The sequence below is a fragment of the Pseudorasbora parva genome, chromosome 21, assembly GCF_024679245.1.
Source record: "Pseudorasbora parva isolate DD20220531a chromosome 21, ASM2467924v1, whole genome shotgun sequence".
Lineage (NCBI taxonomy): Eukaryota > Metazoa > Chordata > Actinopteri > Cypriniformes > Gobionidae > Pseudorasbora > Pseudorasbora parva.
Genome location: NC_090192.1, coordinates 38,200,069 through 38,223,477, shown reverse-complemented (window position 1 = coordinate 38,223,477; position 23,409 = coordinate 38,200,069). Strand labels below are relative to the sequence as shown.

At 38.7% G+C, this 23,409-nt stretch overlaps 1 protein-coding gene and 1 long non-coding RNA gene across 3 annotated transcripts in view; both read left to right on the top strand.

The window, feature by feature from the left end:
• The window catches only part of LOC137055828 (uncharacterized), a 46,333-nt gene that overhangs the window by 16,509 nt on the left and 6,415 nt on the right, over positions 1–23,409 (top strand). The window contains exons 7-9 of one of the 2 annotated variants that reach the window (XM_067429728.1): positions 3,539–3,580; positions 3,909–3,953; positions 15,585–18,094. The exons of the other annotated variant lie outside the window; for it this stretch is intronic. Coding sequence (XP_067285829.1) covers positions 3,539–3,580; positions 3,909–3,953; positions 15,585–15,766 — 269 coding nt within the window. The 3' untranslated portion in view covers positions 15,767–18,094. Of the gene's footprint in view, positions 1–3,538; positions 3,581–3,908; positions 3,954–15,584; positions 18,095–23,409 lie in introns of those variants that run through there. 2 annotated transcript variants of the gene reach the window in all.
• LOC137055830 (uncharacterized) lies at positions 6,962–8,202 on the top strand. Its single transcript, XR_010900092.1, has 3 exons — positions 6,962–7,593; positions 7,781–7,895; positions 8,005–8,202. It is a non-coding gene; the product is annotated as an uncharacterized lncRNA (long non-coding RNA).

Genomic DNA, 23,409 nt, shown 5'->3' with positions numbered 1-23,409 from the left:
ACTGAGCGTCTATGGCCCTGTCCCAAATGGCACACTAAACACTCTCTGTCTTCCTACTTGTTCACACTTTCGTGACATGACGGCGCTTTGAATGTCGGGAAGAAGTCAGCTGTGGAGCTCACATCAGTGCGCATCGATGCCACATGTCGTCCGCAAAGGGTGCACTCGCAAGCACCCTTCAGAAAACTAAAATGACGAATGGGACACCCTGTGGTCTCGTGGACTTAACGGACACACGCACATGGCAGCCACTTTAATTCCTCAAGACCAGAACGACATATGAAGTGCTTAATTTGGGACAGGACCTACACACTCAAACGCTGAGTGCTCTGTGTTATTTACCGGTCGCTGATAGTTGACGAATGTTCGACTTTGAGTTAAACGCAGCGCTCATCACTGTCACGTTACCCAGCTGTCCAATCACAGTAGAGGAGGGGCGGGACAAATGCAACACCGACCAACCGCCACATTCTGCTTGTACAACATACACAGATGACAACAACAAGCATAATAACTGAACAAAATCATTTAAAACAAGAGCCAGAGCAAATAATTGTACCAACATTTTAATATAGAATCAATACATAAACTATATGTGAAATGAGATCTAGCAAGCAAAGAGAGTCAACTGAAAGAAACACTGCGATGAGCACACACTTTCAAGCACTCGCAGCAAGGCATATTCAGCGGGCTAAAAATGCTATGGTGGACACACTGCCTTATTAATCAGAATCAAGTATTTTGATTCAATATATCGTCGTTGTCCGATGAAAACCACGTATGTCCATTTTGCCGATTTTGAGATTTTTCGACGGATTGAATGTCCAGGTTCATTTCCGTATACAGTGTGCTTCACATATCTAATACCCCTTTTCCACCAGAATGAACCGAGTGCTAGTTCAGAGCCCGTGCTAATGTGAGTTCTAAGTTGGTTCGACTTGAGAGCCTTTATGAACCGGTTTGGCTTTCCACATGTAAGAGAGCCACCGCAGAGCTAGGTCTTACGTCACTGTATACGTCTCATCTTTCTCGCTAGCGTTTTAGCAATGCTAGCGAGGCAGCGGGAAATACAAACACACCAGGCTTGTTCGAGATGCATCGGCGCTGCGCAGACCGATCCGTGTATGATATTAAAATACCGCGTGAGCGATTCAAAAGCATAAGGAGTCGTTGGCGCTCGCTCTACTTTGATGTCATACGCAATCAGTTTGCACAGCGCGCGCCGATGCATCTCGAACAAGCCTTCCCTCAGTGGCTCATGGCTTTATGATCCTACATCAGCATTAAAACGCCGCAAATCCAACGCATTCGTGCAGCTCTCCATGATTTGTATAGACGGAGATTACAATCCAGCAGCTGTTAGCTTGATTAGCTGCTATTGAAAAAATGGCGGTCACAGGTTTGTGTTCGTCTTGTTGATCACGGTAACGCCGCCCCCAGCCGGTGACGCAAGCGGTTCTTACTTCTAGCCCAGCAATGTTTTGGTGTTACTTAAGAACCACTTTTCCTGGCTCGGAGCTGGTGCTTTGGCTGTGGAAACACAAAGAACCGATTTGAAACTAGGCTCTGGCTCCGATTTAGCAGCACTGCCTTGGTGGAAAAGGGGTATAAATGACCAATGAAAAGTTGTGAAATCATGTCATCTGATTTTCACGTATATCCATTTGGTGTCAAAGCTGTCAATCACGCCACGTATCTCCCACCCTGTGGAAGCATATCTCGCCGGTCTCCTGAAGTTTCATCGAAGCTCAGCAGTGGACAGCCGAATAACTATGATAGGGCTGTTATTGAGGCGATTGCGAGGGTCAACAATGAGGAGGAAGGTTTATAGGAAAATAGAATTGAGTCAGCCAAACAATTAAGTCTACATTGTATTCATTACTGAAATGTAGGGCTGCTCCGATCGCGATCGGCCGGTCGTTAATGCACATCTCGTCAGTGAAGCCGGTTCTCTAATCAGCGGTAAATTCCCTCAGGTGCGTGATTTGACATAGAGCAGCTGTTACTACACCGAGCCGTTGTTAACTTAGAAGATGCGCAAATAAACGCTGAAAATGAAGGGGATTTGATCGTGATCGGAGGAGCCCTACTAAAATGTTAACTAGTTTTTCTCTCTGTCATTCTTAAGCCGGGCATACACTGTGCGATTTTCGTCCGATTTCGAGCCGAATTCTGACTCGTGCGACTCTTTTTTGGGTCGGGCCGATTTTCAGATTTTTCGTGCGTCGTTTGTCGCGAGGTGTTCGTGCAGTGTACCGGGGGAAACGAGGGGCGACAAACCTCTCACGATCGGGAATCGGATGGTCGGATGAATTTCTGACATGTCAGAAATTCTGCTCGCCCCTCGTGAGGTTATCGCACAGTTGAAGCAAAGCCACGAACTGATTGCCCTATTTCCCCTCACTGCGCCTGCGCGAAAGCAGAAGTTCAACAATTTAATTTTTAAAAGCATTAAGGAAGAAAACGAAAAGAGGGAGATCTTTAATTATTTAGGCAGCTATCAAATAACAGAAGTTAAGTGAACTGTTGTGCCTCCAGTTTGTGTTGTATATATCCAGTGCATCTTATTCATTTAGCTAGTTGATCATTAATTTAGCCTACTTGTTTTACTTTCACATTTTATTTTTATTTTTTTAATATTAATTAATATTTAGCCTAGGCCTACTTAATCTTATTATGACGGAAAGTGGGAACCGTTGTCCATCTTGACACAATGTCATGTTGCAATGTGTTCTTTTTCTTCATGAACGCGAGTCAGTGGATATCACGCAATGCGCAGTTTAAACGCAGTCTCAAACCCAGTCAATTATTCACTACAGAAAGTGAAAGTAAAATCTGACAAGCTTTCGGTACATATTCTCAGACAACGAGAGATAAATGTAATTCAACATACTGATAACGTAGCCTATTTCTTTCTTATTTATTTTCTTAATATTTCTATTTTGGTCCATATTGTGAGAAAAAAATAGAAGAGAAGTAGGCCCATTTTGTGTTAAACAAGTTGTTTTTAGATAAATCTGCTCTTACTTTTCATTGAGACAGACATTATTATTGCAGTGTTCTGACATTATAATCATATAATTATAGACCTATAATTCCTTGTTTAATCGGGCTAAATGTTTTTAAATAGTGAGGAGTAATCTATCTATTATTTTATTATGCAGTGTGTCGATTATGCATTATTGTTGGGGGGAGGGGGCAAATTAATGTAATATCAATTTAATAATAAAAGTAGGCCTACTCTAATAATAATAATAATTGTATACATAAATTCTAAATCCTCTTGATATCAATAGCTGATGCATTTACCTCTCTATAATACACCATGGTCTATCGTCGCCACGGTTTTTTTTTTTTTTTGCACATTTTTCACCCGTACAGTGTGAGCAGTCAAGACGCGCTCGACAGTCGGACCGCACAGTGAGAGCACATCAATCGTGAGCTTTGGCTTTACATCGCATGCGATCTACTCGTACAGTGTGAGTAGGTAACCTTGCTGAAAAAGCATAGAAATCGCACAGTGTATGCCCAGCTTTAGATTCACTTGAAAGTGACGGTTCTCAGACAGCTGCCAATGAGGGTAGGTACTTTAGGCTTAAATGATTTTCTTGGTCATTTTAATTAATGATCGGAAGAACGCGTATCGACCACCGTTACTGTAAAATATGCACGTATGTCCATTTAAACTCAATTTTGGTCAAATGTGGATTATATCATTATACTGGCAAGAATATGGTTACATGTAAAGATATGGCAAAGCTACATTCAACTGCTTTTGAAATACGGTGTTTTTTTCACTTCCTGAAAAGTAACCGTTTTGGACATACGTGAGTTTCATTGGGCAGCGACGATATGTTTGAAACTTAAATTTTCCATCTGCTAACAGTGGTTTAAAATTATGTTCACAGAGCCCATAGCACGTGGTATTTTCCCTGAGGATCATGACATGGAAGGTATAACACATTATTTTATAATTATTGATTATTGAGCTTCAGGAACTGCTCTTTACACTCGTAAAAATAAAAGTTCCAAAAGGTGGTGATACCATAGAAGAAGATTTTTTGGTTCCCCAAAGAACTTTTCAATCAACAATCCTTTAAAGGTCCCATGGCATGGGTTGTTTTATAATGTGTCTTGGGGTGTACTTATATTGATAGTATGATTTTTACATTAAAAAAAGTCATAATTTAGAAATAAAAGACATTTTTTCTGTACTGATATTAGCCCTCTGTTTAGAATGCTCTGTTTCAAGAGGCGCGTCTGCTGCGAGTCTTCAGTGAAAACACCCACTGTTGTGATTGGCTGACATCTTTGCATTTAAAATTATATAACGTGCGGATGGGGGCGTGGTTTAGCTGGGGGGCGTGGTTTAGCTGGAGCAGCTGCAGCGCTGCCAGTCGAGAGACACACAGAGAGAAACGGAGCTGGGGAAAGATTGCTGAGGAAGTGTTATTGTACCCAGTTTTTTTTTTGAGAGCGCAAGTTTATTTTGTTTGTATCTTAGAGCTCTGATTAAAAACGAGTGAACTTTGCAACGTTATTCATCTCACAAAATGCTTTCACCACAGCCAACAACAAACACGACATGAATACAGTAAGAGCTTCAGTTGAGCATAATGAGCAGCGTCATTCGATCGTGTGATTGACCAATCTGAACATTATAAAGAGTGTTCTTTGAATGCTCTCTGTAGTTTAATCATTTAAATAACAGATTTGTTTCATGCTGCTAACAGAAATGACGTGAAGTTGATGGTTTTAGTCACTGGCTTGATTCACTGATGCATCAAGACGGCCAGCGGCGGGACTAACAGTTTTAAACGATTTAGAAAGAAAGTCTGTGTGAACTTGAATGATTAGCTACACATCAGAACTCTCTGATCCCAGATCAGGCATTAATGAACACTGTTACTCACTGTTTGTGGCAATGCTGTTGAATCTGTATGGTAAAGCCTGTCCAGTGCTGACATCCACTGATAAACTGACTCCTTTCTCTACTAATTCTCTGGGTGGGAAGAGCAGAGGAAGGGGCGGAAAACCTTTCCTGTTATGACGTCATAACATGAGAATTCAAAATCAGCTCATCTGTTTCTCAAAGGCAGAGAAAGACAGCCTGAACTCGGTTTACACTGATCTAAATTTCTAGCGACTTGGGGACAATATTCAGGCTAGGGGAAGTCATATTGATGTTGAAAAACCTCATAAAATAAAAATATCATGCCATGGGACCTTTAAAGAACGTTTTTCTTAGAGTGAAGAACATTTGAACAATCTAAAGATTCTTTTGTGGAATGTAGAGGTTCTATGGCTAACTGAGATTTACTTTGAAAAAAGCCTTTGCTCTTTTTTTACATTCTAGAAATTAAAACACTGCATTCTGTCGGCAGCGGTGTAATGCAGCTGTAACGTATAGTGATGTATGTTTTGACAAATCGCAGGTTCACTGTTAAAATCGGTAGTTTCACTTCATCTTTGGGGCATGTAACATGTGGAGTTCCTCAGGGCTCGATTTTATCTCCTATGCTCTTTTCCCTATACCTTCTTCCTTTGGGTTCTATTTTTAGGATGTATGATGTATCATTTCATTGTTACGCAGATGATCTGCAAATTTATCTGCCTGTGTCTAAGAAAAACTCCTTAAACACTTTAAATACCCTGCACGCCTGTTTAAATGAGATAAAATCGTAGCTCTCACTGCATGAAAAGTGGGATTTTCGTCAGTAAGCGGCACTGTAGATTGTCGTGGAAGATCAGGTTTACGACTGTACACGGCAGTTTGCAGGCGACACCAAAAACTGCCGTGAATTGTCAGAAATTGACGTGGGCCTTGCTTGGCAGTTGTCCCCCCCAAGACCCCCCTTCCCTTAACTCCAGGGGAGGCTTTAACATGTAAATGAACATGCTGTGAGCTATACAAATGCAAATCAGGGTAGCAAGATTTTAACCCATGTGACATTTTTCTAAAAGGTATTAACTTCCTTCTAAAAAAAATCTGTTAGATAGATCAGGCTCAGTATAGCCTAATTGTAAAATCTTAAACTTAAGCTTGAATTTATATATTTGATGAAAGTATTCTAGATTATTTATTGTGTCATTTGCAATCAGTCCCCGTGAATTCAGTGCGACTCGCAATTTTGACCAATCACCGCAACTTTGACCAATCATTGCGGTCTCCTGTTAATAAGCGGCGTCATACATCAGCAAACTTTATATATCATATATCATTGCCTGTCAAAATTAACGTGTTAACGCAAATTAATTTTAAGGGCACTACATATATATATATATATATATATATACATGTGTGTGTGTGTGTATATATATATATATATATATATATATATATATATATATATATATATATATATATATATATATATATATATATATATATATATATATATATATATATATACATGTGTGTGTGTGTGTGTGTGTATATATATATATATATATATATATATATATATATATATATATATATATATATACACATATATATATACACATATATATATATATACACGTATTATACATTGACATTAACTTTTTTGCTCACCGGCCACCGTGGCTAGTGGTTTTCCAAAGTTACTAGCCACTCAGCATTTTCACTGGCCACAATTTTGCTATTTGGAAATTACATTGTATATGTTTAAAGTTGACTTTGGCATATATAAATTACTTGATTTTGAATCATTTTACTTTATTTAGAAGATTTAAAACCCTTTCAAACTTTCAAATGCAGAATGACCCCCCAAATCTTGTATATCAGCTGGGATGTGCAGGTGGGCAAGGGGTGGGCAATATAATAGATTATAATAGAATATAATAGGCTAATATGAGAAAGGTAATATGACAGGCTTTGAGTTATTTTAGTTAGGATATATATATATATATATATATATATATATATATATATATATATATATATATATATATATATATATATATATATATATATATATCTTTTAAAAAATACCCTAAGCAAATTACAAAAACAATAGTTATTAAAAATAAAATAAAAATTCCGATACTAATACGACACAATGTAATTTATTGAATGTAATTGTCATTGGATACGACTTTCATCGAAAAGAATGTAACAAAATGTGGGCGTGGTCTGTGTTGTGAAATGAAACCACATTAAAAATTCCCTTAAACTGCGTTTGAAACATACAGCAAAGCAGCGACAGAGGAAAACACACAGCCTGATATTATGCAAACATTTACCAATAATGTGGAAAGCGCGTTTTAAATCTGTTCAGTGGAAAATCCGCTGTGACGAATCTGTCCTCGTCTAACATCTGCTGTAAATCCAGGTAAAACTAGCTGCGTGCACGCGCCCGTCCCCAGATAACATGATCCCCAGTTGATCCGTAACACCGGCGGGAAGAAACAGCTGAATGCAATCAGTGGGCTATCTCGTCAGCTTGCTCAGTTTGCTGCCGATTTTAACGAGCAGTTAACTTTAGTAATCTCCAGGTTGCTGTCCATAGATGATAGGTTGCTTGCTTTGGAGTCGAAAAACTGTGTGGAAGATACTAACTTTAAGAAGAGAAGACGAGTGCCTAAGAGAAGACCAGTCCTAAGATTGCGGTAAGACTGTTATCTAAGCTAAAGTAACCTAAAGCAAAGCTTTTTAAGTAGCACAAGCTGAAATTAGCCTTGTAAAAGAACAAATGTAAGTTGCTTTATAAAAGTGTTTTCTTTTTCTGGTCATTTTACAGGAAGCAGTACGCCGTCCTCACAACTTCGTCATAACACTCATTTAATTGTTTTCCAGCTGCATGTAAGACATAGAGACAGTACGCAGGAGCTTCAGGTACAAACATCCAGTTCTTGCATCGCAAGCAGAAGCTGTGAAGAGTTCAGCTCGGAGTCGATTGAGAAGAAAGAGGGTAAGATTTATTAGATTAGATCCGTTTTTGGTCAGTGTGGCTATTTTTCAGGTGCATTTTACGCAGTACATCGCGCAATACTGATTGTCTTTATTGTTTGTTTTTACAGCTGCTACAAGCAAGAAAGAGTGTTAGCTGAGGATGAGGTGGGCCTTTGGAAGTGCGCTACCATAGACCTGATGTCTGATGAGGAAGACGGCATCGTTCGCGCGGTGTCTGGATGGACTGTTTGACCAGCCAGGAGCTCGCCGAGCTCTGTGCCACGCTGCAATCGAGATTAGAGGCGATTCCAAAGAACAGGGCAACGCACGACGGACAGACGTCTAAAAAATGGGCTTAAAACAGACAGAATGGCGCTAGTTACCTACAGCTCTGAAGCAGAAAACAGAGACTTCATGGTGCTGTAGGATTTTGGGCTTCTCTTGAGCTTCCTATTGTTGTGTGGGCAGATCTCACACGTTTTGCATTTGGTTGTGTGTTTGTTCTAATAAAGCTCTTTCTTTGAATAAACTGCACGTCCCTGGCATATTTTCCTTTCCTCAATAAATGAATGTCCTTGATGGTTATAATAGCGTAATCCATAGGATAACACTGACATGAATATAAAACATAATAGCATATCACATGAATATGAATATATACAATTAAAAAATAATATGCAAATCATAATTTTATATATATATATATATATATTTGTGAAAAATTATTATAATTTGGGGGTTTAAATTTATTAATTTATTACCCAGGTTGACCAATAGTAACAGATCTGCCAACCAATCACGAGTGATATTTCTTGTTTCAAAGTAGTAGTTTCAACCAATACTGAGTGAGGAAATTCAAGCCATTCCGGCAAGGCACCGCCCAGAGCTGCTATTCATATGCTAATTAGAGCCATTAGCGCCGGCGCCAGCATGCCTCCGCAAGCTCCACATACGTCATGGTTCGTTTCCGTCAATATGTGGCACAGAGGAACGCGACGTTCACAGGCTGTAAACTGACGTTAATTGTCGAAAATCAGGGAGATTTCCGGCCGTTTACGGGGACGAAAATCCCACTTTTCATGCAGTGTCTCTTCTAACTTCCTCTTTTTAAATTCTGATAAAACAGAAATCATGATTTTTGGTCCACCCAATGCCAAAGCACACCCCCACTTTGATCTCCAGCAAATCTGCTCTACTACAGCTACCCATGTTAGAAATCTTGGGGTTACATTCGATACGAATCTGTCATTTGACAAACAAATAAACTCAGTAGTTGGTTCTAGTTTCTTTCATCTCCGTCTTCTCTCAAAAATTAAACCATTTCTCAGTGTTCCCTTGAAACTGTCATCCATGCCTTCATTACATCGCGGCTGGATTACTGTAACAACTTATATTATGGTATCGCAAAGTCTCAAATTTCTCGGCTCCAGTTAGTACAAAATGCCGAAGCGAAATTCTTAAAGGGCTATAGGAAATTTGATCATGTTACCTCTTTTAAGATCGTTACATTGGTTGCCTATAGAGCTCCGTATTGAGTTAAAAATTTTGTTACTTGTGTACAAATCTTTAAAAAAATGTTGCTCCCCCATATTTATCTACTCAATTTCATTTGTATAGCTCAAATAGGAGCCTTCGATCAAATGATCAATTTCTGCTTCATATTCCAAAAGCCCGCTTAAAGACAAGAGGAAATCGTGCTTTGGCTGTGGCCGGCCCTACTCTCTGGAATAAGTTACCCCTCGAAATTAAATTGGCCTCTACTGTATCGGAGTTTAAAATCAGGTTAAAAACCTTTCTTTTTAACTTGGCTTTTAATTGATTTAAAAAAAAAAAAAAAAAGTTATTTTTTTATACTGGCTTTTCGGTTTTTATCTGAACTATGATATGATTTGATCTTGAATTATGATATGCTTTATCATTTTGTTTTTATTATATGTTTGACCATCTTCAGCACTTTGGTAGGTTCTACCTTGCTTAAAGCGCTTTATAAATAAAGTAACTTGAACTTGTATATGCTTTGAACTATGCTCAAATTACAACGATGCAAATTATACAAATGATTAATTATAACGTTATATTACTCTGTGTGACGACTCCTGTGTTTAGTAGGGTTTCGCTAGTTTGAGGAGACTGATTGGCTGGCTCTGACCTTAACTGGCTGTCTTCAGATGGTTTGATTCAGCACATCTGCTGCTGACATCCTGTTGGGCCTTGTTAAAAGGAGTCTGTGAAAAAGACCTAGAGGCGACAGGCTGGACTTCATTATTGTTTTGCGTTTATTTGACATCTTGTTTCTTTGGTACATTCAACACTACAACAGCACATTACCCTTTCATGCATTCCTTACACAACACACTGATTCCTGACTGTTACATTTAATACTGTTTTTTTTCTGTATAGTTTTATTTTGTTAATACATTTCGTATTTTATTTTGGCTTTCGTGTGTGTCCCAATCTGTGTTGCGTCCCTTTGAGCCACGGGGCGTAACACTCTGTTACTAAAACAGAAATGTAATTATCACCAACACTGATGTTGATAAGGAACCTTTATTTTTAAGAGTGTGGTCTCTTGTCTATTGAGGACAAACCTGCACAAACAATATATAAATAAATATGCAAATAAATAAACAAACAAATAAATACACACAATTATACATAAATAAATACATGTGCAAATAAATACATAAATCCACATTCTTGCATAAATCCATATAATAACTATTAAATGTGCAAGAAGATACATATTTAAACAAATGTTTTTGGGGGGGGGGTTAAGAAAGCAAATGCTAAACTGAAATTTGACTTTTTTCCTTTTAACCGTTTATTCATTTTCGATTGTAGCTCCGTATTTAAGGGTGTCAAGTGTTTAAATGGAAAAAAAAATCTACTTTCAGTTTAGCATTTCCTCTTACTTTTTATTATTTTTATTTCCCCAATATTAATTTTATGTATTCAGTTAATTATGTATTCAATTATTTATCTCCTCGCATATATATATATATATAATATATTAGGGCCGGGACTTTAACGCGTTAATTAAGATTAATTAATTACGGGACTTTAACGCGTTAATTAATTACGCAAAAAATAAAATAATAAATAAAATTAACCACACTTATTTTTGCACCGCGGAACGTTTTTCAATGATTGAGTTTCGACGGACCGATTATACTGGAACACCAACTAGCGCTCACGACTCACGACAACAACACACCATAGTGAACATGAGCGAAGAAGCTGATGAGACGGCTTTGCTTGGCCCCGTGGATGGGACATTTTGTTTTAAAAAACGAAACGATGGAAGCGTCGACAAGAGCACGGTTGTGTGCAAGCTATACAACAAGAAACTAGCGTATCACCGCACAGCACATCGAGCCTCAAATATCACAGATACCCTTTTGCTACACTTAATGGCAAACATTGCACTGGTCTGCTGGACTGAAATAAAGAAACAATATTTTGTTGATTAAGCTTATGTATTCAGTCATTATTCAATGGTATACTAAAAATACATGTGAAAAATTACTTCTCATTGTTCTCTGGTCAAATATTTATATGCAATTAAAATGCGATTCATTTCGATAAATTAATTACAAAGCCTCTAATTAATTAGATTAATTTTTTTAATCGAGTCCTGGCCCTAATATATATATATATTAGGGGTGTAACGGTTCACAAAATTCACGGTTCGGTTCGATACGATACACTGGTGTCACGGTTCGGTTCGGTACGGTTCGGTACGTTTTAGATACAGCAAAAAGAAAAAATTGGCAGATAAATTACCTTTTTTTAATTATTTTTTTATTAAAACTAACAAAGTATGATTTTTTTTTTTTTACTTTGAACAATGATGGAGTTATACTTTACCCAACTTCTATGTAGTTACAGGAATAAGACATTAGCTCTTTACATTAGCTCTCTCCACACTTTTTTCACACACTACTGCTTTTGTCATCCCTTCGGCCAAATCCTCACTTGTCTGACTCAAGGGGGCGTGTCTGAAGAACGTGGCTGTTCAGCTCCCATTCATAATGTAATGTGCCGTTACAGTCAGGTAGCTTTGTGTAGCCCTTGACATCCAGCCGTCTGTTGTCAGAGCAACCGCTGTTGCTTTGGCCAATTGGTTCTCTGTTTGTGCTTTTGTTTTTTGGGACAAAGCAGGAATTACTGGCTGAAATGGGCTCGTGAAGGAACATTGTAACGGGGCTCAATTACTTTAAGCATGTTCGTAAAATTCCGTCTGCAGTGCGTTTTGCGCTACGTATTCGTATTCAAATATGCTGCGTTTTCAGTCCGCAACCGTTAACATGGGTACGGAAAAAATACGCACCGCATAGACTACGCACTGCAGACGGAGTTTGTGTGAAACTGGGCGTAAGGTCTCATATCCGCGGCTATATTGGGCCACTCGCCGCGGTGATGTCTTTTGCCATTTGAATAAGTTGAAAATGTCTGTCTTAATGCTGCGGGGATAGTTTGTGGCTGTTTCTCCTTTTTATCGTCTTGTTGTCGGAGAAATGAGTTGACATGACATTAATTATTCCCGCTGCTGTACCGTCATGTAGCAAATGCGACATACCGTTGTTGTTTTTTATCCATCACTCTTGCCAACACCATCATAGCTTACAAAGAATCCAAAGTTCACCCAAACACCAGACCTGTTGGTTATTGGAGGATCTTTATTTCTGGTTTGTTAAACGCAATAGCCATTTTGCCACGAGCATTCAGCGCGTAGCAAGCGAGCACCTGACTGAGCAGCCTAAAACATATTTGGTGTTTTGTTTTGTTTTTTCACTTCGGCGGTGTCAGGGGCATTGCCTGTTATGTCGTTTTGGTTATTGTCGAACGCATGTTATTATATTTCACAGACTAAGACTATTAATAGACTTGTATCACAGTCTGATACAAGTCTATTAATTAGTCCGAGAACGGTTCAATACGAATACGCGTATCGTTACACCCCTAATATATATATATATATATATACATACAGTCGTGGTCAAAATTGTTGGTACCCCTGGTAAATATGATCAAATATGGCTGTAAAAATAAATCTGCATTGTTTATCCTTTTGATCTTTTATTTAAAAAAAATTCACAAAAATCCAACCCTTTCATTAAAGTAAAATAATTGAAAATGAGGGGTAAATCACATTATGAAATAAATGCTTTTCTCCAAAACACGTTGGCCACAATTGTTGGTCCCTTTTATTAAATACTTTTTGCAACCTCCTTTCCCCAAGATAACAGCTCTGAGTCTTCTCCTGTAATGCCTGATGAGTTTGGAGAACATCTGACCAGAGATCAGAGACCGTTCCTCCATACTGAACCTCTCCAGATCCTTCAGATTCACCGATCCATGCTGGAGCTTCTTCTCTTCAGTTCAGCCACACATCTTCTATAGGGTTCAGGTCAGGAAACTGGGACGGTCATGGCAGAAGCTTTATTTTGTGCTCAGTGACACACGTGTGTGTTGATTTTGATGTTTGTTTTGGATCGTTGTCCTGATGGGAGACCTGCCTTCCATCTCTATCGTTAGTTACGTCCATCATCCGTCTGTTTTGTTTTTCCCCGCGTTGTCACTCGTCGTCATCTGACCTCACACACTATAACCTCGTGACAACGGCCACCTGTAGGCTACTGCAGAAGGCAGTTATCGCGAGGCTAGTTACAGAGCTCAGATTGGAAATGTTTTTTTGTTTTTTTACTCCGGTATTATTATTTTTAATAACGCAGGTTAAAATACGGGAGATTTACGGGAAAATACGAATACGGGAGGACGGCGGGAAAGAAGGGTAAAATACGGGACTTTCCCGGCCAAAACGGGATACTTGACAGGTATGCTTTTTATCCCTGTTTGCACCAAACCCATCTGGTAGATTTGCTGCCAAAAAGCTATTTTATAGTTTCATCTGACCACAGAACCAGGTCCCTTTTGACTTTCCGGTCATGTCTGACACTGAATATGCTGGAGTTTGTTTCTGGATGGGCGAGGAGGATTTTTCTTGAATCCCTCCCAAACAACATGTGGTGATGTAGGTGTTGTTTGGCCTTTTTTTATAGGCTTTCTGACCCCAAGACTCAACTAATCTCTGTGATTCTCCATCTCTGATCCTTGGAGAGTCTTTGTGCACTCAAACGTTCCTCCTCTTTGGTCTTCCTCTTGACCTCCTGCCTCAGCATCCTTTTACTGATGTATTCACTCTCCCTCCTCTGAACATGTCCAAACCATCTCATCCTGGCCTCTCTAACGTTGTCCCCAAAACATCTCACATGTGCTGTCCCTCTGATGGACTCATTCCTGATCCTATCCATCCTCGTCACTCCCAAAGAGAACCTCAACATCTTCAGCTCTGCTACCTCGAGCTCTTCCTCCTGTCTTTTCCTCAGAGCTACTGTCTCCAAACCGTACAACATCGCTGGTCTCACTACGGTCCTGTACACCTTTCCTTTCATTAATTGAGTTTTGTGAATTGAAATTTAATTCAACACATCATGCTTCTATTGTATTATTCAGGTTTGTGCAAATGATTCATTCCTCACACTGGAAAAGGAAGATCAAGTCATGTGCACTGCATTGTGGGAAACGGTATTCTGGGCAGTGTGGTTTGCTTCATGCTGCGCATTGTATTGCATTAAAAGCGCCAGTCACAATCTTACACTTATCATTGTTTCTGCATATTAAGCTGACAAGAGAAAGCATTTTAAGTAACAGAAGAAAGTACGTACTTAAGAGCCCCTTTTTCTTCTGTGCCGTCTCTTTTCACTCTCTCTGAACTGAATGTGCTGGAGTTTGTTTCTGGATGAGCGAGGAGGATTTTTCTTGAATCCCTCCCAAACAACATGTGGTGATGTAGGTGTTGTTTTTGACATTTTTTAAGGTTTTCTGACCCCAAGATTCAGCTGTTCTCTGTGATTCTCCATCTGTGATCCTTGGAGAGTCTTTGTGCACTCAAACGTTCCTCCTCGCCGTGCATTAGGACGATATACACACACGTCCTCTTTCAGGCAGATTTGTGACATCTTTAGTTAAATGGAGCTTCTTAATTATTGCCTGATGGGGGAAATGGGGATTTTCAATGCTTTAGCTATTTTCCTACAGCCGCTTTCTATTTTGTGAAGATCAACAATCTTTTGCTGCACATCAGAACTATATTCTGTGGTTTCACTCATTGTGATAAATGATTATATGCCTCCTTATATTTATACTCCTGTGAAATAAGACATCATAGCTGGACAATTTCATGTTCCTTGTCACTAAAGTGCTAAAAAATGTAAATATACTTCAGAGATATTTTACTCATTTAAAATTCAAGGGGTACCAACAATTGTGACCAATGTGTTTTAGAGAAAAGCATTTATTATATAATGTGATTTACTCCCCATTTTCAATTATTTTACTTAAATGAAAGGATGGATTTTTGTGATTTAAAAAAAAACAAAAGATCAAAAGGATAAACATGGCAGATAATTTTTTACAGCCATATTTGATCATATTTACCAGGTACCAACAATTTGACCACGACTGATTTGCACATTTATCTATATATTATGTTGAATCATTTTTTTAAATATATATATATTCATTTATTTATTGTTTTTGCAGGTTTTGTCCTCCATACTTGTCAGGGTATTTATAATTTTAAATCATCTGTGAATAAATTGTTTTAAAAAAATGAAACATTTTAAATGTTTTTTTCTTTTCCCAGAAGCAAATAGTAATTTGGATAAATATGAACAAGAAAACCCAGATGGTGGATTTAAAGTTGCTGTCACCGCCGCTGCCGTAAGCTGTTTTATCATCGTCATCATCCCAATCATTTACAAAGTTAAACTAAACTACGATCAAAAGAGGATGTTTTGGCAAAACTGTCCAGTAAATGAAGTCTAATGTCACTGACTTAGTGAAAGCATTGTGTGTTTTTTCATTACTTTCTGTTAAAGCTCAAACCACTGATCTATATCACTCTGAGTGTAGGTTTAACTCTGGTTCTGTTTTATATTTCTTATTTATATTTCTATGAAATAGTGAATCATTATTAATCTTGTGTGTGTGTGTGTGTGTGTGTGTGTGTGTGTGTGTGTGTGTGTGTGTGTGTGTGTGTGTGTGTGTGTGTGTGTGTGTGTGTGTGTGTGTGTGTGTGTGTGTGTGTGTGTGTGGCTTTAATGGCCTGTGTGAGCAGCAAAAACCATTTAGTGTTTGCTTTTACTCTTTTATTATTAATATTATTATTATTATGCCATTCAAGGATAGTTATGAATGTTATTTTGTGTTTGGTAAATGGGAGCAATATGATATTTTACTGTTGTTATTTTACTGTTGTTATTCTGCACATGCAAACACTTGTGCAAATGGAATGAGGAAACAAATTCAAATCCTGTTGTGTCTAAAGATGTTTATCTGGAATCTTGTTTATGAAAAAGTTTAACCAGAGAGTCTACCTTGTTTTACTCATAAAAAGTGCTTAAAAATTAGTACCTTTGGGTACAAATACATACCTTAAGGTACTACTATGAACCTTTTTGTGGTAAAAATGGTACAAAGTTGTCCTTTTAAGGGTACTGCCCCAGCGGCAAGCTGTTGTACCCCTAAAGGTATTGACACCCTTTTTATCTGTGTGCAGAGCAATAAGTGGCTTCTGAGAAAGAGAAAGAAAGAGTTCAGTATGTGACAGTTCAGTGGCATTAAGTCAAGATATGAGACCGTGTCAAATGAATGTAGTTTAACTATTGCAATGCACTTTTATACCAGCTGAGTTGTAGTATATAATACTGTATGTAAAAGTTTGGAAACATTATTTTACATTTTTGTAAGAAGTGTCTTATGCTCATCAAGCCTGCATTCAGCAAAAATAACTAATATTTTAAATAATGGCTTTCTATTTTATTATTAAATTGTATTTATTCCTGTTATTTCTTTAAAAGAAATTAATACTTTTATTCAGCAAGGAAGTGTTAAATTAATTTAAAAAAAATAACAGTATAGATTTATAATGTTAGAAAATATTTCGGTGTTAAATTAATGCTGTTTTTTTATTATTAATGAATCCTAAAAAAAATAAAAGTTTTAAAAAATATTAAGCAGCACCATTTCCAACATTGATAATAAATCATGATATTAGAATGATTTCTGAAGGATCATGTGACACTGAAGACTGGAGTAATAATGCTGAAAATTTAGCTTTGATCGCAGGAATACATTTTAAAATAGAAAACTGTTTTAAAGGTGCAGTGTGTAAATTTTAGCACCATCTAGTGGTGAGGTTATGAATTGCAACTGTACACCGCTCACCCCTCCCTTTCAGAGCACATAGAGCAGCTACGGTGGCTGACACAGGACAAAGTTGTTGTCGTCTGATACAGTAGAGAGTAGCTAGTGCTCAGTTTGTCCCTTTAGGGCTACTGTAGAAACATGGCGGCGCAAAATGGCAACTTTACTGTAAGGGACCCATGTGTGTAGATGGGAACGGCTCATTCTAAGATCATAAAATCATAACTGCTCATTATTTAAGGTCTTTATGCACCACTGAAAATAGTTATGTATATTATATTGCATTTCTGTTAACAGATCCCAATAATTACACACTGCACCTTTAAATTTGAATAATATTTCACAATATTCGTTTTTTTCTGTGTTTTTGATCAAATAAATGCATCCGCAGTGAGCATAAGAGACTTATTTCAAAAGCATTAAAAATAGAAATGTAGTGAATTTTTGATTTCCATCAAACAACAGATACATGTGAAAGCAGATGTCAAACTATTATAAACAGGTGTGAAATGTGAAAGTGTTTAGTGCCCTTAGAAAAATGTTAAACTAAAGGTAATTTTGGCATCTCGCCTCTTGAAACAAGTTGACTGTCAACTGACAGGATTCCACCATGAAAGAGAAAGACAAAAGGATTCAAACCTCATTGTGTGAAACACTGGGGATGAATATTACAAGAAAATGAAGTTGCATGATCATTGCCAAACAGCAGATTTGTATAAAGAAACAGATTTGTATATTAGAATGGAAACAGGCTAATCCTTCATGTGTCTCGGCTTTGTTGCTAGTCCTGTAAAGTCTAGTTTTGACATCTGGAACTCTGCCTCTTGTTTTGTGCTGAAGTTTCTTTATTCTTTCTCTTTGTTCCTGGTCTTTTACACAGCATGTTTTATACAGCCTCTCTTTGTGAGGGTCTAGAATACAGAAATAAATAAACTATAATGAAATGTACCGTGTGAGGATATTGACTGTGTTTTAGTCGTGTCCAAATACAAATCCTAAAAGTGAAGCCAAAAAAACGCTCAGATCGCCCACAGGTGGCTCAATGCAGCATAGCTCATAAACCCTGCCCTTTTCAAGTGTTTGTTCTTTAAATGAGTTTTGTTTTAGTTCGGTAGTTGATATTTTGTGATCCCTTGAGGGATTTTGTGCTCCATTTAAAGGGGGGGTGAAACACTCAGTTTCAGTCAATCTCATGTCAATCTTGAGTACCTATAGAGTAGTATTGCATCCTTCATATCTCCGAAAAGTCTTTAGTTTTATCATATTTATAAAAGAAAAATGGGCTGTACCGAGTCTTTCCGGAAAAAAACGAGCGGCTGGAGGCGTATCGTGTGGGCGGAGCTAAAGAATGACGAGCGCAAAGTGGTGACGTCCTCAAGCGTGGAGAAACCCATGGCTATCTCAGCTAATACAGATAATGATCCACAATCAAATCTGAGGCTGAAATAAATTGAACAGGAGAAACAGCAACATCAGGATGTCCGTCTCTGTGGTATGGACTGTATTTAGGGGCCTTTGTGTGTCTTTACGCGCAGTTTATGAGGACATGATTCGGTTTATGGACTATTGTATGTGACTAGACCTTAGAGGTAGCAAGCAAAACGGTTTTGCACGTCAGAGTCAGACTAGTATTATACAGAACAACAATGGAGTAACCGTTAGTGCATTTGAATGACAAAGCACGCGAGCGTGTCGTTTACTGATGTTTACTCATGCGACGGTAGCCAATAGCAGAGACATTTGAAGTTGATTTACTCAGCGGCTGCTTCCAAAGCAGGACCGAACCTTTATCGCTGGGACCGCTCCGTCAAAAACACACTTCTTTGGTATGATTTGGTGAAGTCCTGTGACAGCAGTGACCGTGGAAATCCACTTTGCGACGCGACTGAAGCGATGCCTTGAAGCTTCCCGTCATTTCTGCGTTCAAATCGGTTCAAATGCAGCGCTGCCTTCCAGGAATGCTGTGCTGAAGCGTTGAAGTCGCTCGACGTCTTTACAGCGTGCATTTCCTCTCTCCCTCTAGTCACGCGCGCGCGCACCCTACCGGGAGAAGAGCCCGTACGGCCCATTCAAGGACCTTCCGATCTATTAACGTCAAGTCGACCCATACTCGAAAAAAACTCGCCGAAACTTGTGAGAAACCGGAAGGAGTATTTTTAACACAGAAATACTCCATCAAACGTCCAACATTAGTTTTTGAAACTTTGTCTATGTTTAGGATGGGAATCCAAGTCTTTAACAGTGTAAAAAGCTCAGAATGCATCAAACAGCATTTCACCCCCCCTTTAATGCTCACTACAGAGCTCAAGATGTCAGCGCCATATTTGGACATAAGCGGCTTCACTTCTCTACAGTGGAAGAGAGTGAAGGTGCATATTTTCTTTTTACAGTCTATGGTTGTAGTAAGTAATAATACAGCACTATGTAGTTAAATTGTTTCAGAATTGTTCATTTGACAGTGGGATGCGATGGTGAGGACATCTTCCCACAGGTTAAAAGACATGTGACAACGCCGATAAAAACGGTATCACCGGTGGGAGATTTTCAAATAGCTCATTTTAGACCAAAAGTGAAATGCGCTTGGGCATTCATAACATCGTTTTGGAGAAAAGTGAGTGCTTCTAATGAATTCCTATAAAAGTTAAGGCATGAAATAAAAACATGCCAGACTTGGACACACTGTGAATGACCATGCGGCTGAGCGCATTTTACTTTTGCTTATTACACGGCTCTGTGAAGTACTTGATTCTGATTGGTCAATCGCGCATTCCAGCGGTATGTGATTTCCAGATAACAACCGCTCATCCGGGTACTACGAGTTATCTTGACCGGTACTACTTCTGTGCTTAACGCTGGCGCCATCTTGTGGCCATTACTTAAACAGCCAGGGCTACAATGGAAGACTTCAAGGCGGATTTCCTTTATAACGTTTTTAATATAGATATTTTTCTTACACAAACGCATCGATTCGAATCAGAAGGCTCTATTAACCCATCGGAGCCGTGTGGAGCACGTTATTTGACGGACAGCTGCATTTTTTATGGACTTCAAACACAACTACAACTACTGCTGGGATTAACGTTAGCCTGGATTTTTTAAATATAACTCTGATTGTATTTGTCTGACAGAAGAATGTCATAAACACCTATAATGACCTGAGGGTGAGTAAATCATAGGCTTGGTTTCATTTTTGGGTAAACGAAACCTTTCAGCATTCATTTTCAACACTTAGCAGCAATAGATAAAGGCTTAAAGCAGGTTGGAACTGTTTTTCTTTGCGGATGCTTTGCGTAAGAGCTAATAAAATATTTAATCTTAAGACAATATTTTGTGTCTAATAATTATTTATTTGAGACTAGTAGCTGTGTAATAAGCGGGATAATGTACACCCAGCCATTTTTTATCGCAGAATAAACCCCTTCAGAGTGATGCTCTGCTTCGCATCGGGGTCCTGATCACTCTGAAGGGGTTTATTCTGCGATAACAACCGGCTGGGTGGACATTATCCCTTACTTAAAGCTGCAGTCCGTAACTTTTTGCATTCTAGTGTTAAATAAACAAAACTGCATGTGTATTGCGGAAGAACATTGCAGCCGGAGCGACTTCTCTCTGTTTATGTCTATGGCGGATCACGCAGGGACTGTGCTCCTCCGCAGCGGTACCTACCAGTCTGGCCGGAAATAGTCCCAATATAAATACGTATTATAAGTGTGCCATAATGATTCAGGGTAAGACAAAAACACGGTTTAGAAAATGGATTCATGTTGTACATTCTCATTATATAATTGTTGTAAATCTTGAACACAAAAAAAGTTACGGACAGCAGCTTTAAGACAAAGCTTGATGCCGACTCACTACTGCTACAAATGCAAACAAAAATATCTCGGTAACGTTCAACAAGTTGTTTGAAACGAGTGACTATAGCATTAAGGGCTTCCAGTCTGCCACTGTATCAGTAACAGACTGCCTCTAATCGAAGGGCATAAAGAGAGCTACACTACATTCAGGAAGGAAAAATAAATGACCTTGATAAAGTAATGGTACTGACTGATGATTTGATGAGAAGGCATGTCATTGTGAATTTGGGCGTGGAAAGTGGCTATGTTGGGCAAAGCATCACCTATCAGGGATAACTGATCTGAAACAATTGTGGAATGACATACTAGACATCAAGGAACTGAACACCCATTTTAAGGATGGCACGTATGGGTTAATGAGAGCTGCCACTGTTTGCTCGCCTCAGTATCATGAACTGCTATGGGTCCTCATCTCAAAACTCATAACAAGCTGTAGCCTCTACAGGCTTCTTCGCTGGGATTAATTCCCTGTCGAGTCATGATTGAGGAAGAATGGAAAAACATGGACGCGACAGAAGTAAATAGAATCAAGCTGTAATTATTGAAAGTCTCCCTGAAGCAAAATAGAAAGCACCTCGCTTGAGGAACAATGGCGGTGGTTTATACTTATGGAGAATTTTGTACAAACTGTGTTCATACTTGAACCAGTTTAGCAACTCAGTGTGCGTGGGCAATGCAATCCATTAACCGCCATTTTATGAGGGAGATTTTATTTTACTTTTATTTCGCAATGATAGATGGATCCTCTGTGAAAAATCAGTTTGTCAAAAATCAGAAAAATCAAACATCTTTTTGTTTGTGGAAGCGATTCAACTCTTGAAACTGTGTTCAATCTTCACCAAAATGTCCAAACAATTACCAGCTGGATTTTTGATGTTCAACACCACTCTCCAGAAACAATGTTTGCCCTTTTGAACTACACAGATCACGTGGTTTACACAGAGTACAGAGAGTCCACGCCTATGGGAGAATCTGACTGTTAAATCTGAAGTTGAGTTTATGGGTTAAAAACATGTTGGTGCACGTTATTGTCACAGGCTTTTATTTTTAGCTCAATCCAGATAATTCTTCTGCTGATTTGTGACACCAGAGAGCTTGAGGCGAGTGAGGATGGAAAAACGTATAGGCGAGACTCACTGCTATATTACAAAACAATAAATGAACGTCTCACCTCGCTCAAGGTACAACAGTTGAGGTTTGTATTGTTTGTAATGATGGAAAATTATTTCACAAACAATATTTTGCCATATGGTTTAATGACTGCATGTAGAGGTGATGCAATCTGTTAACCGCCTGTCTACCTTTGATGAGGGAGAGATTTTGCAATGACAGACAGGTTTTCTCTCGTGATCACTATACTTTTTTGGATGACTTTTTGTTTGTGGAAACGATTCAACTATTAGAAAATGTGTCTAATCTTCACAAAAACATCTCAGATAATCTGTGAGGAATTTGGAGGTCAAATCAAAACCTCAAATGGTCTGCAACAATGCTTAGGTAGGTGGAGCGTGTCAACGTAATATCCACATGGATGGCAGGACCCAAGGTTTCCCAGCAGAACATTGCCCAAAGCATCACACTGCCTCCGCGGCTTGCCTTCTTCTCATAGGTAGAAATAAATCCTCACGCTTGCCCATTTTTTTCTGCTTCTAACACATCAACTTTGAGGACAAAATGTCCACTTGCTGCCTAATATATCCCACCCACTAACAGGAGCCGTGATGAGGAGATCATCAGTGTTATTCACTTTATAATGTTATCCCTGATCTGTGCATTCATAGTGCATTCAAGTAAACATTCATAGTAACCATATTAAAGGGGGGGTGAAACACTCAGTTTCAGTCAGTGTCATGTCAATCTTGAGTACCTATAGAGTAGCATTGCATCCTGCATATCTCCGAAAAGTCTTTATTTTTTTAATAATTATATAAGAAAGATGCGCTGTTCCGAGTCTTTCCGAAAAAAGCCGAGCGGGTGGGGGCGTGTCGTGTGAGCGGAGCTAAATAATGACGTGTGCGCGCTGCTGCTATTGTGTTGAGTCGAGTGCGTCATCCCTAACAGCGGGAAAAAAACTTTATTCAAAATAAAAATATGGCTTTTAATCAGATACAGCCATACATCTATGATCCGGAATCAGACCCAGAGGCTGCAGTTGAACAGGAGCAGCAGCAAAAACGACTAGAGCAGGACGTCTCTATGTGGTACAAGTTATACACTAACTATATAATATGCTTAGCGGCTTGTGTTATTTACATATTTATACTTGAATTATATCGTCGTATTTTTGTATTTGAAGGTGTACATGTGGGAAGTGCAGTTTTGCACGTGTGTGTGTTTACGCGTGGTTTGTGTAGACAGTAAGCGGACTGGTTTTGCACGGCAGGTTAAGTTAGTGTTTACATAGAA